General features: G+C 41.2%; 1 protein-coding gene across 1 annotated transcript in view; it reads right to left on the bottom strand.

Moving 5' to 3' along the window:
* Window positions 1-26,710, bottom strand: part of sorcs3a (sortilin related VPS10 domain containing receptor 3a) — a gene marked incomplete at both ends in the record, with an annotated part of 219,611 nt that overhangs the window by 79,927 nt on the left and 112,974 nt on the right. The window contains 2 exons of the mRNA XM_079160322.1: window positions 2,707-2,865; window positions 15,195-15,294. Coding sequence (XP_079016448.1) covers window positions 2,707-2,865; window positions 15,195-15,294 — 259 coding nt within the window. The remainder of the gene's footprint in view (window positions 1-2,706; window positions 2,866-15,194; window positions 15,295-26,710) is intronic.

Here is a 26,710-nt window from a genome sequence, read left to right as displayed (position 1 = left end):
TACAGCTGATTAAATTCAGAGTGACCCAGTCTGAAAACTATTAGGCGGTTACAAGCTGAAAATGAGCATATTAAAGCTCCTCGCTGCTGGCTCAACAGTCGAGATGAAGGCGCCGAGGCCTGCGAGGGGAAATCAGGTTGAATTAAGCAAACGATAATATCTGTGTAAACCTCTTTTAACTAGATGACGAACATATTCTTTATTTGCAACAATAGCCCCAGGAGGTGGTTGCAGTATGTGGATAACACTTTCACTTTCATGGATGGAATGGAAATGGGTGATGATAATCATGCCTGGGCCTTTTGCTTTTGTGTGCCAAGGTGTCCTTAGTGAGGATGCAAAGTATAGCCACATTAGTCACATCCTCATAATACCTGTAATCATTGCACTTAAACCGACTACTTTGTCAATGTTGAGTTGCAGAATCCAAGTCTTAGCCACCTCTACCTCCTTGAAGTTGTTTTCTGCTGCTTGATGTATATCCCACCTTCATGACTAAGATGTATTTAATCAGTGAGATCAATAGCTGTTACCGTCATTGATCTTGTGAGTCTATTTCATGGGCATATGAGGAAGGCACACCTTATATTTTGTATATTTTTTATGGATAGTGTAAGCTGCTAAGGGCTGTTTTTAATTAGTATTAAGAAAGACTGTTTTGGATTAAAATAACAGCAGTGACTGATGAGTAGTTTTTACTCCTTGCAATCCATCAGAATAATTTGATGTTTAGCCCGGAACCTTGGCTGAAGGCAGACAGCACCTCTCTTTCAACTACTCCTACCCAGACTTCACAGGGATTTGAACTTCTTGAACCTGGCTGCCTTGTTCATCTTAATAGTTCCTCTTGCAGTCTAAAATAGCAGCAAAGCAGAATGTTCATGCTGAGTTTTAAAGCTGGAGCAAAGTAGTGGAGCTCAAAGTAAAGTTTAGTTCCTTGTGACTTTTTTTGCTTTCTGTGACTGAATATGTGTGAAAATAAGATTTAGAGGCAGATATGAGACTTCACATGAGGAAAGCAGCTGCTACCCAATTAGCTCAGAATCATAACATCCACTAAATATACATTTAATTAAAAAGATGAAAATATATAGGATAAGCTTCAATCTAATCTCGCATTCTACTGGACCCATTAGCTTATATTTCTGTGCGCGTTCATTTTTCGTTAAGCAAATGACTGAGCGATGACTACGAGAGAGAGAGAGAGAGAGAGAGAGAGAGAGAGAGAGACAGAGAGAGAGAGAGAGAGAGAGAGAGAGAGAGAGAGAGAGAGAGAGAGAGAGAGAGAGAGAGCTGTGACAGCTGATGGGAGTCCTACAGTGTGTTTAGCTAACAGCTAACCGCTAATGGAACTAAACACACAGCCGGACTGACAGTTTTTAGGAGAGGGAGCATCAAACAGTCAGTAAACTTTAGTTTAGTTGCACACAGCTGCATAGGTTAAAATAAGAGTTTATCTCTTCTTTGAGATGTGCGAGTAAAAAACACATCTGATATGCTTGCAGTCTAGGGTTACCCAACATTACAGCAGTGGTGCAGAGATCTGCACTTTAGATATTTCATTGTTCACACAGATTGTTGGAATATATCTTAGATGCTGTAAATCCACTCGGCCAAGAGGAAATCTGACATTTGCTCCACCCCTGTTCACCAATCATCACCCTCCTGTACCATGTCCCCCCTGCAGGGGGATGGCTATGGCTCTCAGGTCAGAGTCATTGACCTTAAGGCTGACCTTTGCTAGGTACAATCTCAGAACACTGTGTGAAGGTGGTGTCCAGAGCCACGTACTGTGTGACAAAATCCAGTGAAGGTGATACCTGGTAAGTAAGACGGAAGGCTGAGAATCACTTTAAGGCACTGATGTATTTGGCTAATGTAGTACATACCGTTACTTCTGAAGTAAAAGCAGTAACTCAACAACAGTGACAGCGAGGACTCAAATAACACGTGAATATCTGCTATGTTCAGACGGGGTCCAAAACAAAGCTAGGGCTGATAAGCACGTACGTTTAACAAAAACAGATACACTTTGTCTACAGGCAAGAGAACAATTCAACTTAAATATTCACTTAGGTTTAAATGGAGCCATTCTTTCCATAAGATTCCTCTAGAATTCCTCATGGATTCCGCATGTCAAAATCTGCTTCCAGGTATTGGAGAGTACTACAGCATGTGTGTCTCCAGAGAGCTGTGTGAAGTGTGATAAATGTCCTCAAGTGATGTCACTTGAGTCAGCATCGGTTAGGACTGAAGACTAACTTTGAAAATGAAAGAAATCTGAGTTAGAAAGAAGTGATTTTGCCAGACCTTTGTAACCCGCTGCTTGGGGCTTGAGAGTAAAGCGACATTGGCATAACAAACCCGGAACACAAAAGAAAATGTCTCTGGTTCTGCTGCACTATTTCTTTTGTGTTTTTTAGAAGTGCAATGCTAAATTGAGGGGGGCTCCTTTTAAAACCAACACAACTAACAGCAGGTCGGAAAACTATGAGGCTTCCACTAAGATATGTTCAAATATAATGATATATTAGGTGGATGTAGAAATGAAGGCCTGTCTCTAGTGGAAGCATGTCTGAAATAAAGGTCTGGCTACAGGCCCTGATGGTTATGTACTGTGGACAACATAAAGGTAGATGTGACTCAAAGTAAAACACATGCTGCTAATTGTGGCGAGGACAGAAAAGAGATATGACACAACCTTACCTTCTGGTCGTGGCTGTAGGCTAAGGCCCAATCCTCTTCAGTGGGGTGGAATAAGAGGCTCAGGACGTAGAAAGTGAGGCGGTACTTCTGGTAACTGGCTCCCTCATCAGAACTGATGAGCACGCTGCTCTCGAACTCTGGATCCGTCAACACCATGATCTGAGAAGATGGAGAGGGAGGAGAAGGAGAGCGTGCACACATGCAAGGGAGTAGGTATGAGTTTTTGAAGCCGGGGGAGGAAAGGATTGAAGGGCGAGTTTAAGTAAAGAGGTGGAAAGATAGGGAGATGAGAAGGTAGAGGAGAGATGTTAGAGGCAGCAGAGTCAGCAGAAAAGGTCTGGCTTTTGGCACTCGTCAGGCTTATTCTTGGCTAACAACCATCCATATATCCAACTTCATTTCATGAGCCTGACTCTTGTGCTGCTGTTGCCATGGCTCTTTGGCTCCTCCTGTGTACTCATGGGGGGGGATTCATCATCTCTTTCGAAAATAAGATCAAGGCTGTTCAGATGAACAACAGGTGAAATAGTGCGTTTCCCAGAAATGACCAAAAAGAACACAAGTGGGTTAAAAAATCATGAAATAAACAGTCTTTCTATTTGACAGAAAGGTGATGGAGCTCAAACAAGATGAAGCAGTCATGCATGAATCGGCATATACACACTATGTTATTTTCTTTATCAGCTAGTTCTTCATTTCGTCATTTCTTACTATTTCTCTTTCCAATAAAATTCAAATTTCTAATTTAACAGCACCACAGTTGTAGAAGCCCTAATTTCATGGTTGGAATATTTCTGCCAGAGCTATCACAGTCATTGCAGAATTCAATAAGAACAGGAATTCCACAATGCATATTTCCTTCAGCTAATGACATTTAGAGTCTTTGTGGAAGCAGATCAAATGGTCACAGCAACTCCTCCTTGACTAAAGCGGTGTGACAATAGGTGTGTAATATATTTTAGGAGTGCTCTATTCTTTTGAATCGGACATATGCCATTGAATACATGCATTTATTTTAAAAGGTTCTATGGGTTGTGATGTTGACAAAAAATCCATTGTCATCACATGTCACTAATATTTTGTCATCTTAAATCACAGCAATTTGCATCATTACACATAAATCAGCAGAGGTGTTCATTTGACTGAATATGCTGCTACATGGTAACCATAATTACTTATCCTTTCAAGATCACAATAACAATTGAAAGTGCATTTTTGTCATTCACAATGCAAAGGGAAAAAGTGTTTCATGTAAGTCACAAGTAAAAACCCACATAATGCACAAAGAATGTGAGACAATAATTAAATAAAGAAGCTAATATGTAAGCTAGAGTGCAACATCCTTCAATGTCTCCTTAATATTAAAATGTGATTAACGGAGAGACAATCTAAAGCACTCCAACATTTAGCATGGTAAATATGAACCAACCAAAATCATGATCTTTTACGAAACCTAACCAAGTGAATATGTTGCCCTAACGCTGCTGTGCCGGAGGCTCACTGATCACTCGCGTAGGTTTGTTGGAAAATGTTCACATAATAGGAAAATAACTTCTATTCAGATATCATTCGAACCATTGCATGGATATACGTTGAGCAAAGAGTTGCTTGTTTACACATCTAAAGACACAAATTATTATTCCATTTTAGTCATATTCCATCATTTGCAACATTAGTGTTGAGGTTTCATGTGACATGATGAAGTCCAATATTCAATATTCACACCGTTTTTTACTCTGTTTGGAACATATCCATCTCTTTAGCTGCTATCTGTTCGACTTTCTTTGCAAAGTTAGCTCGTGGCTAACTTTATTCGTCTGCTGTTTGGCGTTGGGAAAGTAGGTTTATCATTCTGGCTGAAAACAAGGAAAACAAGGTTGATGAGAGTTGAGTTTGTGAGCCAGGAAACCGTAGAGCTATGAAGAACTGCAGACTTGGGTAATATTCCTCCGTGTGTTAGTCACAAACCCCTTCACTTAACACTGAATCATTTGTTCTATTATCAATATAAAAATATTGAATATTGAATATTCACAGCTTTAAAAGTTTATCTCCACAAGGATTGTGAATGGCCGGGTTTTCTCTCATCAAATCAATTTGAATTGCAAAAACAGCAGCACATTTGTCACTGACAGAAAGGCCAGCCCTTTTCCCAGAGCTTAAACTAGAATCCCTCCCTGGTGGTGATTTAGATAAATTGTTTTTTCATTAAGCACCAGTAAACAGGCAGCACATTCTCAACCTGTATTTCTCATTGGCCCGCACTTGCCAATCTTGCCATCCTTTTCCTGTCACTGTGCAATGCCAAGCCCTCCTGATATCTGCCTGTGTCTTTGGAGCTTGTCAGAGGTATTTAAGCAGTAATCATAATACTGTAGTAAGCAGCAGAGTCTATTGTGAATGAGAAATTACATTTTACCTGGCCTTATTCTGAGTCAACTGTAAGGAGTTTCAGTGACATAGAAGAGTAGAAACACCTTGAAAAGGTGTATGCACATAATGCACATTTCATAGAATCTAACCTTTCCCTTCAAGCCTTGTACTGATGAGTGTTATTCTCCCTCTCCGTATTCACTATGTAACAATATCTTTCAATTGCAGTGCTTTTAGCTCATCTTTTCACAAGCCTTGATTCATGGAGGCTCACAATTTGCTCGTTTAATACTGGGAATGAGGCCGAGAAAATATTGTCACATTCACTTCACTCATTTACGACCATGTAAGTGTGAAAACAGCCACATTATGTCCAAACCGTACACATATTTCTAAACAATCCAGTTTCTGTCTGTCGCCTCTGCGACTAGATGGAACCAACAACCAAATGAAAGCCAACACAAAGGCAGGAATACTGGCCAATTTCTACTAAAACAATCACCCTTAGAAAATAATTACTCACTTTCAAAATCACAGTGCCCGATAGCATTAGCAGGGGGTGATTAAGATTTCCCTCACAGCAAGCACTCAGCCTGGGAGAAGGAGCGGGCGAGTGAGGAGGGTAACAATACGTACTCGATAGAAGTTAGAAGGATAGCCGTTGTGTTTTATCAGCCTGATGTTGAGCTGTGCATAAGCTGGAGCACAGAGATAGAAGCCGGTAGTTGTCGGATCATGAGGTGAGTGGAGGTATGGATCAGAGACGGAAGGAAGGAGACACCCGGCAGTACATGAATCACGTCACGCCAGATCAATTGAGCTTAGTCCGTCTTTGAAGGGAGGTTTTAACAGAGAGTGGTTGCCGCAATATGCTCATTAACCATGGATCAAGACTTAATCACCCACATCTAGCTATCATGTTTTCACTGTCTTGCCTCCTCAATGGCATTTTAAATGTGCATGTCTTTATATTTTAAATGAACCCGATCTACCAGCCGTTCTGTCAAGCTGTTCAAGGACTGAGAGCACAGCGAGCTTGGGGAAAAAATGTCGACATAGAGCAAAGAATATGAGGCGCCATTTTTCAGGGGCCTTTGCGTTAAATGTCATTACTATCATTCAAATCTATAATGTAACATTGTAAAGGTCACAGCTTCCATCTACTTTTTTTTCCTCGGACAATGTAAGAGACAAAATTCTTCATATGCCTCAAGAATCATCGCAGTGAACATACAGCGATTCCTTCATTGTGGTTGAAAGGAATATCTCAAAGAGCAGCAGACGATTATCTCTTACACTGAGTGATTAGGCACCCAGACTGCTCTTGTTATCTGGTAGAACAGCTAAATAATGCCACTCAGATGCAAGGAGGCAAAGGAATGTAGCCAGCAGACAGGCAAACTTGCATCCATCTACGGGATGGCAAATCGAAATAATTAGATCAGAGATAAGGTGCGGAGGGGGAGTCGGCCCCAGCAGAGCCAGAGGTCAACCATTAGAGTCAAATATTCTCCTGAGATTGTTACAAGTTCTTAGCTCTGTCCTTTGATGACTCACTTACACAGTAACATGCACACCATACATCTTCTTTTTTTACATAGATTAGTTTTAAAATATCAAATGTCTTGTGTATATTTTGGCGAAACTGATATCCGAACAATATTGTTCCTCAGTGTTATTTACATTTAGGATATTTTTATAGTTTTCCTCCTTGGGGCGTTAACAAAGTTTTTCTATCAAATAATTATATAACTAAAATAACAAAAAACAGATACCTCACATGAACAACAGAGAGAACCTTAGGGAATACATTGCTGCAATGCCCTTGTAATGGAATTAAATGTTCTCCACATAAGATAGGCAGGAGGAGTGAGTCAAGAGGAGGAATCAGTGCTGGCTAGGATCTGTTCCTCGCCCTGACGTGGTTAAGCTCAATTGTCCCGGGATCCTATTAACTCCGGCACCGAGCAACATATTCAGGGTCAGAACCTTGGCTCGGTCTTGGAAAAGTGAGTCTGATGAACCCGAGCACGTCCTCGTCGAACACGGGAGTCATGCTTTATCTTCTGTTTGTTGATGCCACACACATATTTATGTATTCAACATTTGCAGGTAGGCACCTGGAGAAAATGATTAATTTCAAGGATAACATTTTTTAAGTTTTGCAGCACCTGTCAGAGCAGGTCAAGTCTTCTCTCTTTATCTGGTGGCTGTGACTTATCCACATTATGTCCTATAGGTCTGCATACTACAAATGTACTCTTTCACTCCTATAATTCTAGCATATAAATATGTTTCTCAATGTCACTGTATCTTGCAAAGTGCTAATCAGGGGCGTTAATATAGACAGTGCAGGCAATGCGTTTGAACTGAAGCCTGTGGGGTGGGGGTGCCCCGAAAGAGAGCTATTCCCAAAAAAATAGTCCAAGTAACTCATTCAACTTCAAAATCCAATTTATTGTTGGTAAAGTATTTACATACGCACAATGGTGTGTGTGTGTGTGTTTCATAACTAGTTACTAGCGTGCACTAGGACCTGTCATAATAGTGTGCACTAGGACCTGTCATGATAGTGTGCACTAGGACCCGTCATAATAGTGTGCACTAGGACCTGTCATGATAGGGTGCACTAGGACCTGTCATAATAGTGTGCACTAGGACCTGTCATAATAGTATGCACTAGGACCTGTCATAATAGGGTGCACTAGGACCCGTCAGGATAGTGTGCACTAGGACCCGTCATAATAGTGTGCACTAGGACCCGTCATGATAGGGTGCACTAGGACCTGTCATAATAGTGTGCACTAGGACCTGTCATAATAGTGTGCACTAGGACCTGTCATAATAGGGTGCACTAGGACCCGTCATGATAGTGTGCACTAGGACCCATCATGATAGGGTGCACTAGGACCCATCATGATAGGGTGCACTAGGACCCGTCATGATAGGGTGCACTAGGACCCGTCATGATAGGGTGCACTAGGACCCGTCATGATAGGGTGCACTAGGACCTGTCATAATAGTGTGCACTAGGACCCGTCATAATAGTGTGCACTAGGACCTGTCATAATAGGGTGCACTAGGACCCGTCATAATAGGGTGCACTAGGACCCGTCATGATAGGGTGCACTAGGACCCGTCATGATAGTGTGCACTAGGACCCGTCATGATAGTGTGCACTAGGACCCGTCATGATAGTGTGCACTAGGACCCGTCATGATAGGGTGCACTAGGACCCGTCATGATAGTGTGCACTAGGACCCGTCATGATAGGGGGCACTAGGACCCGTCATGATAGTGTGCACTAGGACCTGTCATGATAGGGTGCACTAGGACCTGTCATGATAGGGTGCACTAGGACCTGTCATAATAGTGTGCACTAGGACCCGTCATGATAGTGTGCACTAGGACCCGTCATGATAGGGGGCACTAGGACCCGTCATAATAGTGTGCACTAGGACCTGTCATAATAGTGTGCACTAGGACCCGTCATGATAGTGTGCACTAGGACCTGTCATGATAGTGTGCACTAGGACCCGTCATGATAGTGTGCACTAGGACCTGTCATGATAGGGGGCACTAGGACCCGTCATAATAGTGTGCACTAGGACCTGTCATAATAGTGTGCACTAGGACCCGTCATAATAGTGTGCACTAGGACCTGTCATAATAGTGTGCACTAGGACCTGTCATAATAGTGTGCACTAGGACCCGTCATAATAGGGTGCACTAGGACCTGTCATGATAGGGTGCACTAAGACCCGTCATGATAGGGTGCACTAGGACATGTCATGATAGTGTGCACTAGGACCCGTCATAATTAGGGTTGGGTACCGAAACTCGGTGCCAATATGGAACCGGTACCTATACGACCGGTATCTACCGGACCGAAACGCAACGCAGATTTCGGTGCTTCCTTTCGGTGCCTGAGCCCCTGAGCCGATTGAAATACTATTTTGAAAATACTTTTATTTATTATAAAAAATATATTGAGTTAATATATTTAATTATAGGATATATATAATTAATATATATAAGAAATATATTTTTTTACACTACTCTGATGACTCCGCCCTGGCAGGCAGCAGGTAACGGTAGCTACGTTTGTATAGCTACAGTAGCTAGCTAGCCATCAACCTTTTAACATTGAAAATGCCGAAAGGTAAACGGTCGAAAGTTTGGCTGTATTTCGCAAAAAAAGATTCGAACAGCGCGACGTGCAGCAAATACAACAAAACAATTGCGTGTAAAGCGGGGAACACGTCAAATCTTATGAAACATCTGGCAACGCATAACATCCACTTGAAAGCGGAGGCATGCACCGTGTTCGACTGCCTGCGTGAGCGTGAGCCCATGTCCAGCACATCAGCGGGCAGTGTGGGTCGCCCCGGCGATGGGGAGACTGGTCCCAACCCTGAAAAAGTGGAGACCGATGATGATGACAACAGCAGCCTTACCTCAGGTTAGTAATGTAACGTTGATTGCAAATCTTGCATTTATAAAAGTAGGCCTAATAACAAATGATAAATTAGGCATTATAACCATGCAAGTTAGCTAGCTAGCTACTAGCAAACGGTAGGCTACCTGACGCTATCATAGCAAGTCAGTGTTAATGAAACTAGCGATGGCATGTGCAGTGATGCTTCTGTTGCCTGTAAAATGTTTAACATTATTTTTGGCTCTCCAGCTTCAACAGTGACCCCATTCACATTGGCAAAGACGGCTCCTTTAACAACAGAGAAGGTGGAGGAACTCCACAGGTCTGTGACCAAATTTGTGGTCAAGGGACTGCATTCTTTTTCCACTGTGGAATCTCCATGGTTCAGGTAAAAAAAAGTGATGTGAAAACAATATTTGTATAAAATCTGTTCCATTAAGACAATTCGTCAAAAAGACTAATACATATCCTCAAATTTATTTTATACAGAGAGATGACCACTGCCCTCAATCCTCGCTACCGACCCCCATCCAGGGATGATCTGTCCAATACACTAATTCCTGCATGGTACTCTGTTGAGAAACAGAATGTTATTCAGGAGTTAGCACAAATTAATCAGGCTGCTATTACATGCGATGGGTGGACCAGTGTGGCACAGGACCACTATTTAACAGTTACTGTACACTACACCAGTCATGGCCACATTAAGCAGAAGGTGCTAAACACCAAAGCTGTGTATGAGTCACAGACAGGCTGGTGGTGGCAGATGAGATAAATAGCATTCTGGTGGAATTCTCTCTGAACACGAAAGTTGTAGCTGCCACAGTAGACAACGCCAGCAATATGGATGTCGCACTGAAGACATTGACATTTTTAAAGGTGGGGTGCTTCGCCCATACCCTAAACCTGGCAGCACAGAAGGTTTACAGCTTCAGTGCCATTACGAAGTGGTGTGCCAAACTTCGAGCTGTCGTGGTGTGGCTGAAGAGGTCCACCATGGCCAAAACCGTTCTGCAGGAGAAGCAGCGACTTCTCGGTAAGTTAAGTAGCGTAGCCTTATGAATCTAAAAAATATGTTTGTTTCAAATATCTTCAGCAGTGTAGATTGTAAATCAAAATGCATATTTGTGTTTCAGATCTGCCACAACACAACGTGATTCTGGATGTCAGAACACGGTGGAACTCCCTTTTCCTGATGGTGGAGAGGTTTTTGGAGCAGTACCCGGCCATCCAGGCAGCATCACTTGACCAACGACTCAGGAAGCCGATGGAGAAAGACAGGTGAGTTGATGGATAAGAAGATCAGTTGTTAAACAATGAGTAACAACATAATAATAGTTGATATTTAATTCTTATCTTCATATCTTCTTTTTAACCCCAGACTGGAAAGGCTCACTGGTGACGACTTCCAGAAAGCAGAGGAGTTTGTCAACATCATGAAGTTGTTGTACACCTCAACCCTCTGTGTATCCAGTGAGAAGTCTCCCACATGTGGCCAAATTCTCCCCATCCTGACTAAGCTGGAGGTGCATTTCAAGGTGGCTGAAGAGGACACTCCGTTTACCAGTGCTGTTAAAGAGAATGTCTGGGGAGATCTGAAAAAACGATACCAGGTATTTTCCATTTCCATTCAGAGCCTATGCTTATTGCTTACAAAGAAAGAGGGCAAACCATATAATTTTTACAGTTGGACACGAAATAGTTTGTCATGTTTTCATTACAGGATGAAGACATTCAGAACTTCCTCCAGGAGGCCACTTTGATGGACCCTCGCTTCAAGGGCAGACTTGTGTGTGGTGTTGCTGATGCCTGGGACAGGTTGGAGAAAGCAGCAGTTGGCAGTGCAACAGAACAGGTATTTTATGCTCATTCTTGTTTCCCATGTGTGCCATATTACAGTTTCTATGATGAAGTATTGCTATTTATATGTGCAAAATTGTGTCTACAGCTTCCAATGGAGGGCCTTCAAGACATTGAGGAAGATGGATCGGAGGACAAGGCAGAGAAACATGTAAGTCTATAATCATGAAACATCTCAAATGAATGTATTTCTTTTGAAGCATGTTTGTCTAAACACTACGTCTATGTATTTTTCGTGCCAAGCGTGCCAAGAAGTCAGCCCTAGAGGAGCTGTTCAAGGATGAGGACCGAGAAATTCTTCAGGCAACGACCACTAAAGGCAGTGCCCTCTCCATCGCTGAACAGGTCCAGAAAGAGATTGAGATCTACAAAAGTCTGCCTTCAATCCCATCAGGACAAGACCCTGCAGCCTGGTGGTGGATGAAGCGGGACAACCTCCCCATATTGTCTGCACTTTCAGACACATACCTGTGTGTACAGGCCTCATCGACACCACCTGAGAGGGTTTTCTCCTGTGCAGGACATGCAATTAGTCAGGAGAGGTGTCGCATTTTGCCAGAGAAGGCAAATATGCTCATATTTCTGCAAAAGAATTGCTGAAGTTTGAAGCTGAAGTGTGTGTACAGAGTGTGTGTGTGTGTGTTTTGTATTTATTTATGTATACTGTAAACTGTTGTTAACAGTTAATATATTGTTCATAGTTTGAAGTTAAAAAGTTTGAAGCTGTAGTTTGAAGCCAAGTATTTTGTATTTATTTATATTTATAGTATACTTTAAACAGTTAATATATTGTTCAATTTGAAGAAAAAAATGTGCCATGGCAATAAAAAATAGCCTTTCTTTAATGTTGTTCATCGTCGTTTTGTGCTTTTTAAAAAAATAAAAGTATCGTTTCAGGCACCGTTTAGGCACCGGTATCGTTTTTAAAGTATCGGTTTAGCACCGGTATCGGAAAAAACCCAAACGATACCCAACCCTAGTCATAATAGTGCTAATTCAATCTATTTTTGGGGGATTTTAACTTTCCTCCTATCATACAATTCCTTGCAGTAATCCTTCTGCTTCTGGCTGGCTACCTGGTGCTGCGTGCAAATTGAAATTATGAAAAAAAAGTCATTTTCTCTCAATGAAAGGTTAATGGGGAAAGCCCTTGTGGCCGAAGCCACCCTCGCCGAGTGGATTGCTAATGTCTGGTCACATAATGCCCTTAAAGTGAAACTCTGCTGGTCCTCAACTGGCTCTGCGCCGCCGCAGCGCGGGCAGCTCATGCTGACGAACGGCGCACACCTCTCTCCATGTGCTCACCGGGGGAGTGAGCGAGGAGAATAGTAGTAGTAAATAGTGAAGCTGTCCATTTCATTGCTTTATATTCAAGTAATAAATATACTTGTGCTAAATCTTTTTTCGTCAGCAATAGTCAAGTTAAAGCTATGGGCTTGTAATCTTGAGAAACTAGCAAGAGCAACTTTTAGAGTAGATTAAAAAAAAATGATCCAACAGAAATACAGAAAAAGCTCCAAAAGTCACTAAATCTAATAAGAAAGTTGCCAAGTAGTTGCCAACACTGACAGCCCGTCCTTTCAGTCCTCCTTCCAAAGACAAGCCCCAAAAATGAACATTATGAACGTAAACAACAAACATGGCTGCTGTTTATACTCACAGCTGTCATAATAGCTTGAGGAAGACTCCGCTGACGAGCACTACAGTCCTGCCACAGTAACAGAACTGTCAGGATTTAAAAATAAATGTTTGAAGTTGATCATTGCCCTGCCTTTAAAACATGTATCTGCTACTTTTTCTACGTGTATTGTAGGAACCATTCAAAAAATATTATTTTATCTTTTTAATATAGCGTTTATGGAAAATATCTAATGTTGACTTTGTAGTCAGACATTACTAATTGCCAATTGGAGAAGCTTATCCATATCTACACAGCTTTGTGTTCTTCCATGCGATACTGTTCATTCCTGTACAGTATGTTGACTAGATACATATTGATATGGAAACAGATGTCTACAGATGGAGACGAGACTCCTACTTTAACTGAGCTGCTTACAGCAGTCTGACCTCAATGGCCTACAATTCCACTTGTCTATCACATTGTTGCTCGGAGCACCAGACCAGCAGAGTTCTACCACACGAGGGAGAATCAGATTTACTGCCTGATAAGGAGTTGTGAATCACAGTTAGAGATTTAGAACATGCACAATTGAATTCAGCTAATGTGGAAGCTGGATGTGAATCTTTCATAACGGGAAAGTAAGGAAGGTTAGGCTATTGTTTTATTAAATGAAATGAACAGAAGATTGAGGCAGATGGTAGAAAATGCAGTGCAAACCACATACTGATCAGTTAACTCAATTCTTAGAATGTTAGAATATAAATGAAATGAAGAGTAATTGACAGAACTCTCGGGCAGATTAAAGACGTTGGCATATGGTTGACAGCTGTGAATACTCGTACTTTCTGACTCTTTTTGTGTCACCTAAAATACTTAAATTCCACTTTTAGTGGTTTCTAGACACATCCATATGCAGAAAGGAGGCACTGCCATAAATGAACACGTCCATCATGTCCACAGATAAACTGTACCATAAACTCTCAAATAAGATGTGGTACGCAAACACTGACCAACTAAATGAAGCAAGTTGGATTTCCTCTATATTCAATGTTTTAGCTCACGTAGGAAATGCAGCAGAATATAAATCCCCACAGCACTAATTCAATCTGTAGAGCAACAGAGTCATACGCACCAGTCTCACAAATACAGTTTTCATTCGCAAAATCAGTCCAAAAGTTTGATATTGTTATCATTCGGTATTAGGCTACTTTCTACATGTACACATATAATTATATACAACACGAAACTCAGGGATATCGATTCCCAAACCTGTCTCCTACAAAGTTACCTTCTCATACAACTAAACTGCATTCTTCATTTTGTTTTGAGGGAAACTTGTTTTCTTCCGTATCACAGTCGCAGTTTTAAACGTGTGGTGAATTGAAACAAAACTAAATAAAACTCAATAAAATGACTTGGCTGTGTTTAATAAAAATATCATGTTTGTTGTGTTGTTTAATTACAATGTAATTTTGTTGTATGGGACAGCAATTCCATATCAATCACTGGAGTGAGATCATATGATTAACTCCCTGAAAGACAGATCAATTGGATCAAGTGATGCAGCTTTATTAGAATTATTTACATGTCTTGTTTAAATGTTGTAATCGTTCTTCATACTCATAAGAATCATCTGTTCAGTGTGTAAGTGCCTTTTTTTCTTTTCCTTGTTTTTTCCTTTTTCCTTTTTCACCTGCTATCCTGTTGGCATGTGAAGCATCAAATCAAAAGTTGACCACAACAGGAAGGCTTCTGCCATTTGAGGTTTTAACGTAGCTTAACTGCAATCTGAGAGAAAGTGGTTGTAAATAATCAGTGAAAGACAACAGTATTTCTGTTACAGAAAATAAAAAGTATGATATGACTGTATGGAATCACTGATGTGGAAATGTGTATTATCTTGGATTCATCATGACTCCACATATGGGAGTATGACGTTTTGAGTCTGCATCAACAACATTCAAACAGATCACAAAAAAGGAGACTTCTTATTAAAATATTACAAAAGGTATAAACAGGGGAAAATATTAGCAAAGGACTCTTTCATAAGCCTGTTATAAAAAAGGCCCAGTTCTGTTCTGCATGGGCGTCCACTATTTAAGAATTTACAGGATATGAGCAAAAACACAGCTCGTGTATCGATAAGAGAGAGAATCTGCATGGACTGTGAAAAATCAACTCCTTGGAACTTCTCACCTTTCTCTTGTTAGTTGGGCAGACGTACAGGTAACTCAGGACAGTCTTGGATCCGACTTTGTCGTTCATCCTCTCGTAAGTGGAGCCGTAGTCAGTAGATCTGAATGGAGGAAATAAAGGGAAATACGAGATAAACCAGAGCATACTGAAAGTTTGCTGACTATTTATTGGGTAAACAAACAGACTAAAGATCACTGGGATATTGTGTGATTCATGTCAAATGATATTGATTTTGCAGTGATGAAAAAGAATGTAATATCACACCCTGGGGTAAAACAACAAGCAGATGCCTGGTGGTATGGTACGCTTATATACAGTTATTCTGTGCGAGTGTGAAACCATTGGCAATAGAACAAGAGAAGGTTAACCAATCATCTATAGCTGCCAACAAAAATGAACCATTCGAAAATGTCCAGGGACCCGGCACTGTAAATAATTAATTCTCTCCCGATGACTACTATGAAATAAAATATGTTGAGTGCAGAAACATGTGGATGTTCCTGAACTCATGGGCTTTAATAATTGAACAGTGGGAATGAGCCTGTTAGCCAGCCTAGTCCCTGGAAACTCCACATGAATCTATCATCACTAGTAACTACCCAATCTGCTTTCAAGTAGAATATTACCGCATTTACAGGGCTGTTCGCTTTTCCTTTTTTCTGTGAAAGCTGCATTCATGTGCCCAGGATTTTCAAATGTTGCTCTCAGTGGGGACCCAAGAACCCACCCACAACTGTGGCATAACTCCCATTTGGATTTGTAGTCTACTTCACAGTGTTATGAGGAAAGTGAAGATGATACCTATTTCAGCATTGATTTCTTTTTTAGAGCCTACTGCTTGTGCTCCTTCAGCAGGAACGTGGTTTCAGTGAAATTGCACAGAGATTTCTCTCATTTGAATCCCTTCCAGAATGCTTCTGAGAGACACAGTAGTTGCTATGATTACAAAGCACAATAATGAGTCCGACGGACAGCATCATTTCCACAGCATATTCAAGTGGAGGTGTGGGGAGAAGCACTGCTCTGAGAATAATCCTGAATTTGGAGCAGGGGCAGTGAACTGCTGGCCTCTGTGTAACTTTGTTGGAGCCTCCTGAGAGGAGACTTCAGAAATAGCATAGAAACATATGTTGTTTTTGGTATGATGTGGGTGAGCACAAGAGCCAGGCATGCCTTCATCCATATGATTAGATTTATTTAATGGAAATGGGGCTATCTGGTGCAGACAGCAGCAAAGATCCGCTCTCGGATGTGGACCAAGATTAAGTGCAACCCCCCCCCCCCCCAAACGGTCATATCCTGCACGAGAGAGCTGATACATATAAAAATGAAAATAAGCTGATTTCATTAAAAGGATGGTACCCACCTACATTATATATTTCAGTGTTTCCCCTAGGTTTACAGCTTTGGGGGGGGGGGTGCTACTCGCAGGAGGGAGGCTGTTGCATCGTGCGCACATGTGTGAGCGCGCGGATCGGGCGGAACACCGCCGTGCGCAATACAGAGAGCAGGGGAATTGTAAACGCGCGACCATGTAGTGACAGTCGTGACATGCCGACGTGTAAATAAATTACGCAAAATTAACTTGTCCTTCAAGGGGGGCGGGAGGGGCCGTTGGGGGGGCAGTCATGGGACACTGTATTTGTAAAGAACCTCTTGAACCCAAGGCCTATTTTTAGGCCTCTGCTCAAAAATTGTAACCCATACTAAAAATATTGTAATTCAGTAACTACAAGGTCTATTTTAATAATGTTGATGGTTTAAGAACACTACGAATTGTGAGATTTGTTGAGAAGAGTAAATATTGTGTATATGTTACTGGTTAATAGTAGCTGAAGACAGAACACAGCAAACAGGGAAAATTCCTAGGTTCGTCTGAAGAAAAAGCACTGTAATTTTTTAAATGAGGCCCTGGCTAGCCTAAAAACATTCCCAATTCAAAGCAAAAACGGTGCAGGTGCCTCACAAAAAGATTTGGTGTAAATAAAGTGAAGCAAACTCAAGTTATAGAGGTTTGTGTACGAAAAAACACGCCAAATTCTCATTTTGGAACCAGGAGTTGCAGCTGTTCCATTGTACTTTTATATACTAAATAACTATATATTTCACTATATTTCACTTTGTTTATCACTCATATTGTACAAGCTATTATAACAGAGCTGTTTGGCATCTGTTTGGTATCATTTTGAGCCATTTTGATCTCTCTGGGGGTCATCATATCTCTCCTCCATACAATTTCTTCGTCTGTCTGTGTCTATGGAGCGCTTGCTAAGCCTATTGTGGGCGGATTTTAGCATGTGACCTCTTGTTCGAACCGGGTGGTTATTTCGAGCACACCAGTATGTTCCATGAAGCAATTGACAGAATTTTCAGCCACTAAAAATCCAAAACCGTGCCGCCCAATCCCCCCAAGCCCCAAGACCCTATATGATTCGTCGGCCAGCAAAATCTTCACCATTTCGTCTCACATGAACGGAAAATTGCCTTCTTAGGTTTCAGAAACTCACAGTGAGCTAACGAACACATTTCTTATATGGATTAATTTCGTTTTTCTCCGTTTTGACCCTGAAAACCAACTCAAGGTATGATGCGGTTCTAATGTTTTGGCAGTGTGGCGTTGTGCTTTGTGTGGCTTCTTGGATGTAACTTTGGAATGGTTTCACGGAGAGAAATGTGGATGTTATCGCTGGAATCTGTGTGAAATGCTTGTGCTTCCTGGTGTGTGATTTGCCCGGGGGGACGCAATGGCCCCATTTCGGAAGCATTTTATTGGTACTTAGATCGACGGTGACGGCGTAAAATACATGATATTGTGGTGGATCGTCTTAGTTAGTTAGTATAATAGTTTATAATGGTGTTTGCAGTGTGTAAAATGGTTTACATGATTAAGTTGCTGATACTTTTTTCGTAAAAAAATAAAAAAATAATGAACTTTTTTAAATTTCTTTATGAAATTTAATTTCTACGATGCTCTCTTCGATTACATTTCTCGCTCTGTGCCCCAATTGCGGCACGCTTGGATCCAGGAGAGGAAATGGTCAAGGTGGCGAGTGACAAAGCTGCATGTTAGCAGTGGTTACACTGTATTGTATCCAAAGGGCAATGGTTTGATTCCTAACACAGTTCTTTTGTCAGCAAGACACTGTACCGTCTGCGCAGTGTTAGAACAGTCTCCTATAGTCACAGATGGCACTTTTATAGACGATGACCTCATATTTTTCCTCAAAGTAGGGTTTAATTTCAAAATGTCAAGAAAGGGTTCAACAAACACTGAAATACTTTTTCATAAACTTGAACAAAATAATGAATACTAATGTAGGTCTGACGGGGTTGAAGAGACCAATGCAACCTCTTGGACCCGAGCGAGGGGTTCACAGGGATATATTTAATCGAAGAGAGCGTCGTAGAAATCACAGTTCATATAGAAATTAAAAAAAGAAATAATAATTTATTTTTTTCGAAAAAAGTCTCCTTAACTTAATCATGTAAACCATTTTACACACTGCAAACACCATTATAAACTATTCTACTAACTAACTAAGAAGATCCACCACAATATCATGCATTTTACACGACAGCCGGCAATCCAACTACTCAGAAAATGCTTCCAACATGGGGGCCATTGCATCTCCCCCGGCAAATCACACAGCAAATAGTACGAGCATTTCCCAAAGCTATAACATCCGAATTTCTCTCCGTGAAAGCGTTCAAAAGTTACAGCCAACAAGCCACAGAAAGCACAACTCCAACACTGCCAAACATTAGAACCGTATCACACCATGAGTCGGTTTTCAGGGCAAAAACGGAGGAATCCCAAATTATTCCTTATGACAAATGTGTTCGCTAAGTCACTGAGCACGTCTGAAACTTAAAATGGCGATTCTCCGTTCATCTGAGCCAAAATGGAGGTCAATATGCCACATCATATATCATATATATATATCATATCATATAGGGGCTTGGAGCTTGGTGGGGGGGACCGCGGCACGGTTTTGGAGTTTTAGTGGCTGAAAATTCTGTCAATCACTTCATGGAACATATGGGTGTGTTTGAAATAACTACCCGGTTCTAACGAGTGGTCACATGATAAGATGCGCCCACCATAGGCTTAGCAAGGGCTCCATACACACAGAGAGAGACGGGGAAAATGCATGGAGGAGAGATATGATGACCCCCAGAGAGGTCACAATGGCTCGAAATGATGCCAAAATGATGCCAAACAGCTCTGTTATGATAGATTGTACAATATGAGTGATAAACAAAGTGAAATATAGTGAAATATATAGTTATATAGTAGATAAAAGTACAATGGAACAGCTGCAAATCCTGGTTCGAAAATGAGAATTTGGCATGTTTTTTCATACACAAACTGCTATAACTGGGGTTTGCTTCACTTTATTTACACCAAATCTTTTTGTGAGGCACCTGCACCCTTTGTGCTATGAATTGGGAATGTTTTTAGGCTAGCCAGGGCCTCATTTAATAAATTAAAGTGCTTTTTCTTCAGGCGAACCTGGGAATTTTCTCTGTTTGTGTTCAGTCTTCAGCTACTATTAACCAGTAACATATACACAATATTTACTCTTCTCATCAAATCTCACAATCCCTAGTGTTATTCAACCATCAACATTTTTAAAATAGACCTTGTAGTTACAGAATTATAGTCTTTTGTATGGGTTACAATTTTCAAGAAGAGGTCTAAAAAAAGGCCTAGGGTTCAAGAGGTTTTAACAAATAAATAGCTGTTATATTTTACTCTCAAATTCACTGTAACACTTTCTATGAATATAATTTAATTATGTAACCTTTTAAGGATAATGGATGTATGTTACAATTGTAACCCCAAATTTAATAAACCCAAATGCAGGGAAACCAAAGACGATAACAACAAAACAGCATACGTTTAAACATTGTTACCTGATGGAATAGGTCCTCAAAATAATACATTGGTGTGCTTTTTGGATGTCTGTGCGTGCGTGTGTGTGTGCGCGTTCTAAGAGCACTTTCAGCTGACAGGTGTGGTATATCAAGATGCTGATTAAACAGCATGATTACACAGGTGTACCTTGGGCTGGTCACAATAAAGTGCCACTCTAGAACCAGTTTTATCTCACAACACAGAGTCACAGATGTCTGAATGTTCAACTCACTACCATAAGCCATCTTCAGTGTGGTTTCTGAGAAGTGGGTAGTACATGCAACCGACTGCAGACCACGTGCAACCGCTCTGGCCCAGGACCTCCACATCAGGCAACTTCATATGCGAGATGGTCTGAGACCAGCCACCAGGACAGCGGATGCAGCAGTTGGTTTACACAGACAAAGAATATCTGCACAAAGAGACAGGGTCTCAGAGAAGCTCATCTGTATGCTCCTTGTCCTCAGCAGGGTTCTGACTTGACTGCAGTTCGTCATCGTAACCAACTTGAGTAGGCAAGAGCTGTACCTTCGACGGCGCGAGGTGAGTCCTGGTTTAAACTGTACCGACAGACGGCGGTCATGTCGGCGAGTGGTTTGCCAGCGTGGTGAAGAGAGCGCCCCATGGTGGCGGTGGGGTTATGGTATGGGCTGGTATAAGCTATAGACAACCAACACAGCTGTGTTTTTTGGATGGTGATTTGAATGCACAGAGATACCGTGATGGGATCCTGTCACAACATCCTGCGTTGTTGTGACATTCATCCGCCTCCATCGCCTCCCGTTGCAGCATGATAATAGACAGACCCTTGTCACAAGGATCTGTGACGTCCCGGAGGCTGAAAACATCCCTGCTCTTGCATGTACTGTACATGTGACCCATCGAGCATGTCTGGATGCTCTGGACAGGCGTGTGCCACAGCGTGTTCCTTTTCCTGCCAAAATCCAGCAACTTCACACCACCATTGAAGAGGACCACAGTCAACAACCTGATCAACTCTATGTGAAGGAGATATGTTGCACGGCAACATATAAATGGTGGTCACACCAGATACTGACTGAAAAAATGCTTTTCTGTGGCTTATGTGAAATACCGATAAATGTCTTTTTTCAAGATAAAACCTTTTATGTGTGTGTGTGTGTGTGTGTGTGCCTCTTGCTTCGAGGCATTCATCCTGAAACAATGGGATATGCAAGTGCCTCAACAATGCATGCCTCAGAGAACATGACGTATGTGTGATCAATTAATTGTATATATTATTAAGATAACAAAGATAATTTCATAATCATTTTCTTTCTTTCAACTGAACGTCTTTGTTACAGGCTCCAGCCCTCGGCCCTCTAACCAAGAGAAGTCTTCAGGAACTGACAAGCCCAATTTGAGCTGATTCTACATATGGGGGAGTACATCTTTGTTTTATGGTTCTCTTCACTGATTATCTGTGTATTAGAGTTGATATTACAATGTAACTGATTATTTCTAAGGATTAAGGATCTAGTTTTTGATTAGACTAGGATGTGATGCCTTGTCTGCTATATTCTTTTGTCAGCATATGGCACAAGACAAAGGCTGGTCACCAAAGAAGAAAGGAAGATACTGCTTACTGAGTTATGTGTTCTACATATTTTCAACCTGAGGAATACTTCCAGTGTGCTTTTTGTAAAAAGTAACCTGACAAGCAGTTTGTGAGCTTTCCTGTGGAATCTATAGCTGTTTCAGGCTTGTGGTGAAAGATAGCAGCTGGAAGGGTGTTTGTGACGATCAGTAAGAGATTAAGGCAGATTTGAATCAAGATGTTACATCAGACTCTCTTGAGTGGAAGATTTTCACAATTATTATGTGACTATGAAACAGGCTTATCACACTGGCAATATGATCTTCTTGGAAGTATGGTATTTGAATAGCATTATTGACAGCTGAACATACAAAAGCTAACTCTGTCACCCTCTGTTCTTCAACACTACTACCGCCAAGATGGTCCTAAAATGAAATAAACAATATTTCTTTGTAATAATACCTCTGACCAACACCGTGGTCATATAAATTGCACATAGGAGAATCTACACATTATCCATTAGATTTACACTACATTACCCATGATATAGACATCATGTTATGGATAAGAGGATATAGTCAATCTCATACAACATTCCACAAAACATTTGAGATGAGAGCTGCCACACGGCCAAGGCATCATGGGAATTGGAAACACGGAAAATACGGAAAATGAACATCAAAGTATGCACGGAGACGTGCAGCAGTAATAAATGAATCAATGCACATTACAGAAATATGTAAACAGTGTAAACTGGCATGGTAAGTCTTCACAGTTCAGAAGTTGTTTAACAAACAATTAAGATTCCAACATTTGCAAAGTATATTCTCTTGAAATGAAGCAGAAATATGCCCACGTGCTGTATCTACACAGTCACAAAGTGGAGGTTTGCATTTGTTTCCATTCATTAAGTGAAGTCCATTTTTTTTCTGGGAGTGTGTGAACATCAAATGATTGGAGAAAAAGACAGACTTAATGTTTGTGAGGTTTTCCCAGATGTCTGTCAGTAAAGCAGCACAGTTGACCGTGCTCTGGGGAGAAAGAGAGAGGAAATCAAGCCATGTACTTCAAAGTCCGAGGGATGGAAATTGCAACTAAATCATCTTCGTTTCTCAAGCTCAAACAAAGCACATCACGCTGAAGAACACAGGATTTAAAGATAAATGAATTCTGTACAATACCGTGTCAAGAAAAACAGGTTACTTATCTGACTCTTCTCTCTGTTAACCTGACTTTAGATGGCTGCTGAACAAAAAACTGTCAGTGAATGCTAGCGCACACGAGCCAGCAAAGAGACACAATGAAACAGAAAACACAGAATCAATATTCATCAGGTGTCTGAAGATGAAAGCATCATCAGGTGGTTGTCAGAGTTGAACCGAAGCAGCAACAACTCAATTGTCTGTCTACAGAAAGAGACTCGCACAGAGACACAGGAAGCTCAGAGAGCGAGAGAGACGGTGAGAGGAAAGGTTTCTTAGCAGAGAACCCTGCGGCAAAATCCAGCCTGAAGACTCTGAACACTCACTGACTGATGCGCTTGAAAACCATTCACAGCGCTGGTGAAGCGAGGCGTTCTCTGCAGTACTGAGGGGTCAGAGGTAGAGGCGCCTGAACGCGTCACAGACATTTCCTCTGCAGTTGTCTGAATTATTGCAGTCTTTTGGTCCAGGACCACACTCTGGTCCAGCCACAGGTCCTCCACACAAGCCTGCTCTCTGGATAGAATCCAGGGAACTTTGGACGACCAGGAAAGAACTAAGCAGAGCGGTTGCCAGAACAAAACGCCTGAGAGTTTGATGACAGAGAATGAGAGAAGAGATTTGGGCACACTGAAAATCCTCTTGTTAAGCTTCATGTACCAAAAGGGTAGCAAAGGGTACTCTCTCTACAGAGCTGTGTTTAAATTCAGAGTTTGTATGTCCTGTTGACTGTTGTGTGAGTTTTCTACGGCTGCTCTGATTTCTTCCCACTTCGATGCAATTCAGAGAATCTGAACCTCCCCAGTAAGCACTGATATGGTCATTTGCAGGTCAAAGTATGACTGTGTCTCAGTTCAATCTGGGCTTAATTTGAGCAACAAGGACATTATTTTTGTTTTTGAACTGTGGCTAATGCAACCCAGTCCAGAGAAAATGTTGGCATTGTACGTTTCTGCAAACCAAGGATACATTGAATGTTAAATGTTTTGGTTCATGGTTGCAGAAATGCATGCTACAATGTGGTTAGCATTGTGAAACGATGAGCTTGGTTAAGGCAACAAAACGACTGTTTTGTGGACTTTCTCAAAAGTTAAATTTGTTATTACACCACATAACTTTCCAAAACGTTTGTTCGATAAACTTTGTCTCTGGCTCTGACCTGGCTATAGAGCTGGTTTAATAATATGGTAATATCATGGTTATGGCAAATACACTACCGTTCAAAAGTTTGGAGTCACCCAGGCAATTTCGTGTCAATTTTCAGTTTCTTCGCAATTTCTCGCATGGAATAGCTTCATTTCTAAGAACAAGAATAGACTGGCGAGTTTCACATGAAAGTTCTCTTTTTCTGGCCATGTTGAGAGTATAATCCAACCCACAAATGTGATGCTCCAGATACACCTATGTAGATATTTCATTAAAAACCAGACGTTTCCACCTAGAATAGTCATTAACCACATTAACAATGTATAGAGTGTATTTCTGATTAATTTAATGTTATCTTCATTGAAAGAAACAGTGCTTTTCTTTGAGAAATAAGGACATTTCTAAGTGACCCCAAACTTTTGAACGGTAGTGTATATTATGGTTAATTTATGGTTAGGGTCAGGCAAAATGATTGTGGTTAGGATGAATAAAGATTCTAAATGTTAGCTACAGGTCTGTGACGGGAGGCAAACTCTGGCCCCCTGCATAGATGACAGATGTGCTGACATACTTTTTAATTGAGAGTTATCTTTATTTCCCACCAAACCAACCTACAATGATTCAGAACTAGACTCATATGCAATGAAAAGCTGTTGAGCCCCAACCCCGATCCTTATAATCTGCGTCACTAGAGACAGGACACTGAACTGTACTGGTACTACACATTGGCATCGGGCCTAAATTGTGAGGATCCAAGGGTTAGTGGAGACTTAGAATCTCTGGCAAGGAGCATTAACTAATTAACAGTTATAGGTAAGCTAGATGTCCAACAAAACAGTCTTAACTTGCATTAGCTGTTCATCTAAACTGAAGATCAATGCTCACTGAGCCAGAAATGCCGACTGTGTAGAATGTAAGGTGTTTGTGTGGTGGCCTGCAGCGCCTGGTGACCTGTCCAGGGTGTTTCCCTGCCATTTCCTCTGAGGCGTGAACAAAAGAAAGGTTTCAGCCTCCCTGTGTGAGGCAAAGAAAACAAATGGAGGATGAGTTGCCCGGGGAAATTAGTCTGTTACTTGGTTATTCAACCACTGGATTTCTAAATGCTTTAATCCAAAACACTAAGCCGGCACTCCAGACAACATTCAGGCGGAAACACTGTTGTCATGGTTCACTGTTATGGCAGTATAGACTTTGGCATAATGTTTCCTTTGGAAGCTGCTCCCCCTGACCAATCCTTTCCCATTAGAATAATCAACCCTCAAAGGGTCTATTCTGTGCTTCAGTGTCATTATATGTCCGTATATGACAACATAGTAGATAACTGAATGTTTGAATGTATGGTTAGTCCAAATCATTCACTTATCAATTCAAACCTTAGGTCTGAGTAATGGGATTGTAGAGGGAGACAATAACAATTTCAATCAGGAGAGACTTCATTAGAGTGAATGATGAAATGAATAGTGAAGAGTCTTTGGCAAAGGGACTCTATCGTGATGTAATCATTTAAATGGGGGTAGTGATGCTGTGATTAGATGAAGAATATTCCCCCTGGAGTCGGGACACTGATGGTGGTGAGGAAAGAAGTTGGTTCAGATCCAATGATGAGGAAGAGTAGCAGGACTGGGCACTGGATATGATGAAGACTGGAGGTGAATGGGGTGGAGGAGGGTTGCATCGGCAGAAGAAGAGAGGAGAGCAGTTTTATAATGTTGACAGCATCTATGTGATCGGCTTTGGTAAAACTGTGGCAGAATGTGCTTGGTGGAAGTAAAAGTGAACGCCCACAATCAGCTGACAGAGTGAAAGCCACAGAGACAGAGGGAAGGAGAGATGTGTGAGTGAATGAGTGTAAAGAAGAGTCTTCCTCACGGAACCTCTGCTAAGCTTCATTTGTCTGCCGTCAGATATTTTGCCGTACTGTTAGTACCATTAGTCACGCCTTTATAGTTATTCCGTTCATAAACAGGAATGTACTATATTGTAACATATATGTTGATTTCCTAATATAATATGACATATACCACCATTGAGGATCCATACCGTATCACACGTGGATGTATTTTGGATGCAGTGGCGTCCTGCTAATGAGCGCTGTGGTTGCTGTTTGGTGTTTGGGTTTTAAAGCACCACGTGCAGAATGTCTTCGTTATCATAGCATGTCCCAAATTATTCTGATGGGTTGAAGGAATAGTTGTGATTTTTGAAGTGTGGTTGTATGAGGTTCTTCTCCATAGTCAGTAGATGGAGTTTGTAGCAACAGACAGGAGTACCAGCACGGGAGCAAAGCAATGTACTGCTATGAACGTAATTTAGACACCTTAAAGAATCAATATCAGTTAAACTGAAGCTTTTATCCAAGCTTTCCTCAAATACACTAGACTCCATTGACAAAAATAGTCATTTTACCTCTCAGAACAAGGGAGTTGCTGGTCGACAGCTGCCTTGATTGGTTAGTTTATTTGTGTTATTGTGTGAGTTTATTGATCCTGAACTAACCTTTAAAACACTGAAGACACACAATAACACAAACAAGCTAACGGATGTTAACCAACGTGTGTCTCACCAGGTTGGTTCCAAAAATCGTTATTAGTTGGACAAGAATAGAATATTCTTTTAAATTTAAGGGTGAGTTTATGTTTGTAGTGTGTTGTCTTGCACTTAAAGGTAAATACCCATGAATTTATTTAGGTGCTAT

The sequence above is a fragment of the Pholis gunnellus genome, assembly GCF_910591455.1.
Source record: "Pholis gunnellus genome assembly, chromosome: 5".
Taxonomy (NCBI): domain Eukaryota; kingdom Metazoa; phylum Chordata; class Actinopteri; order Perciformes; family Pholidae; genus Pholis; species Pholis gunnellus.
Note: the sequence above shows the minus strand (reverse complement) of the source record. Positions and strands in the feature narration are given on the sequence as shown.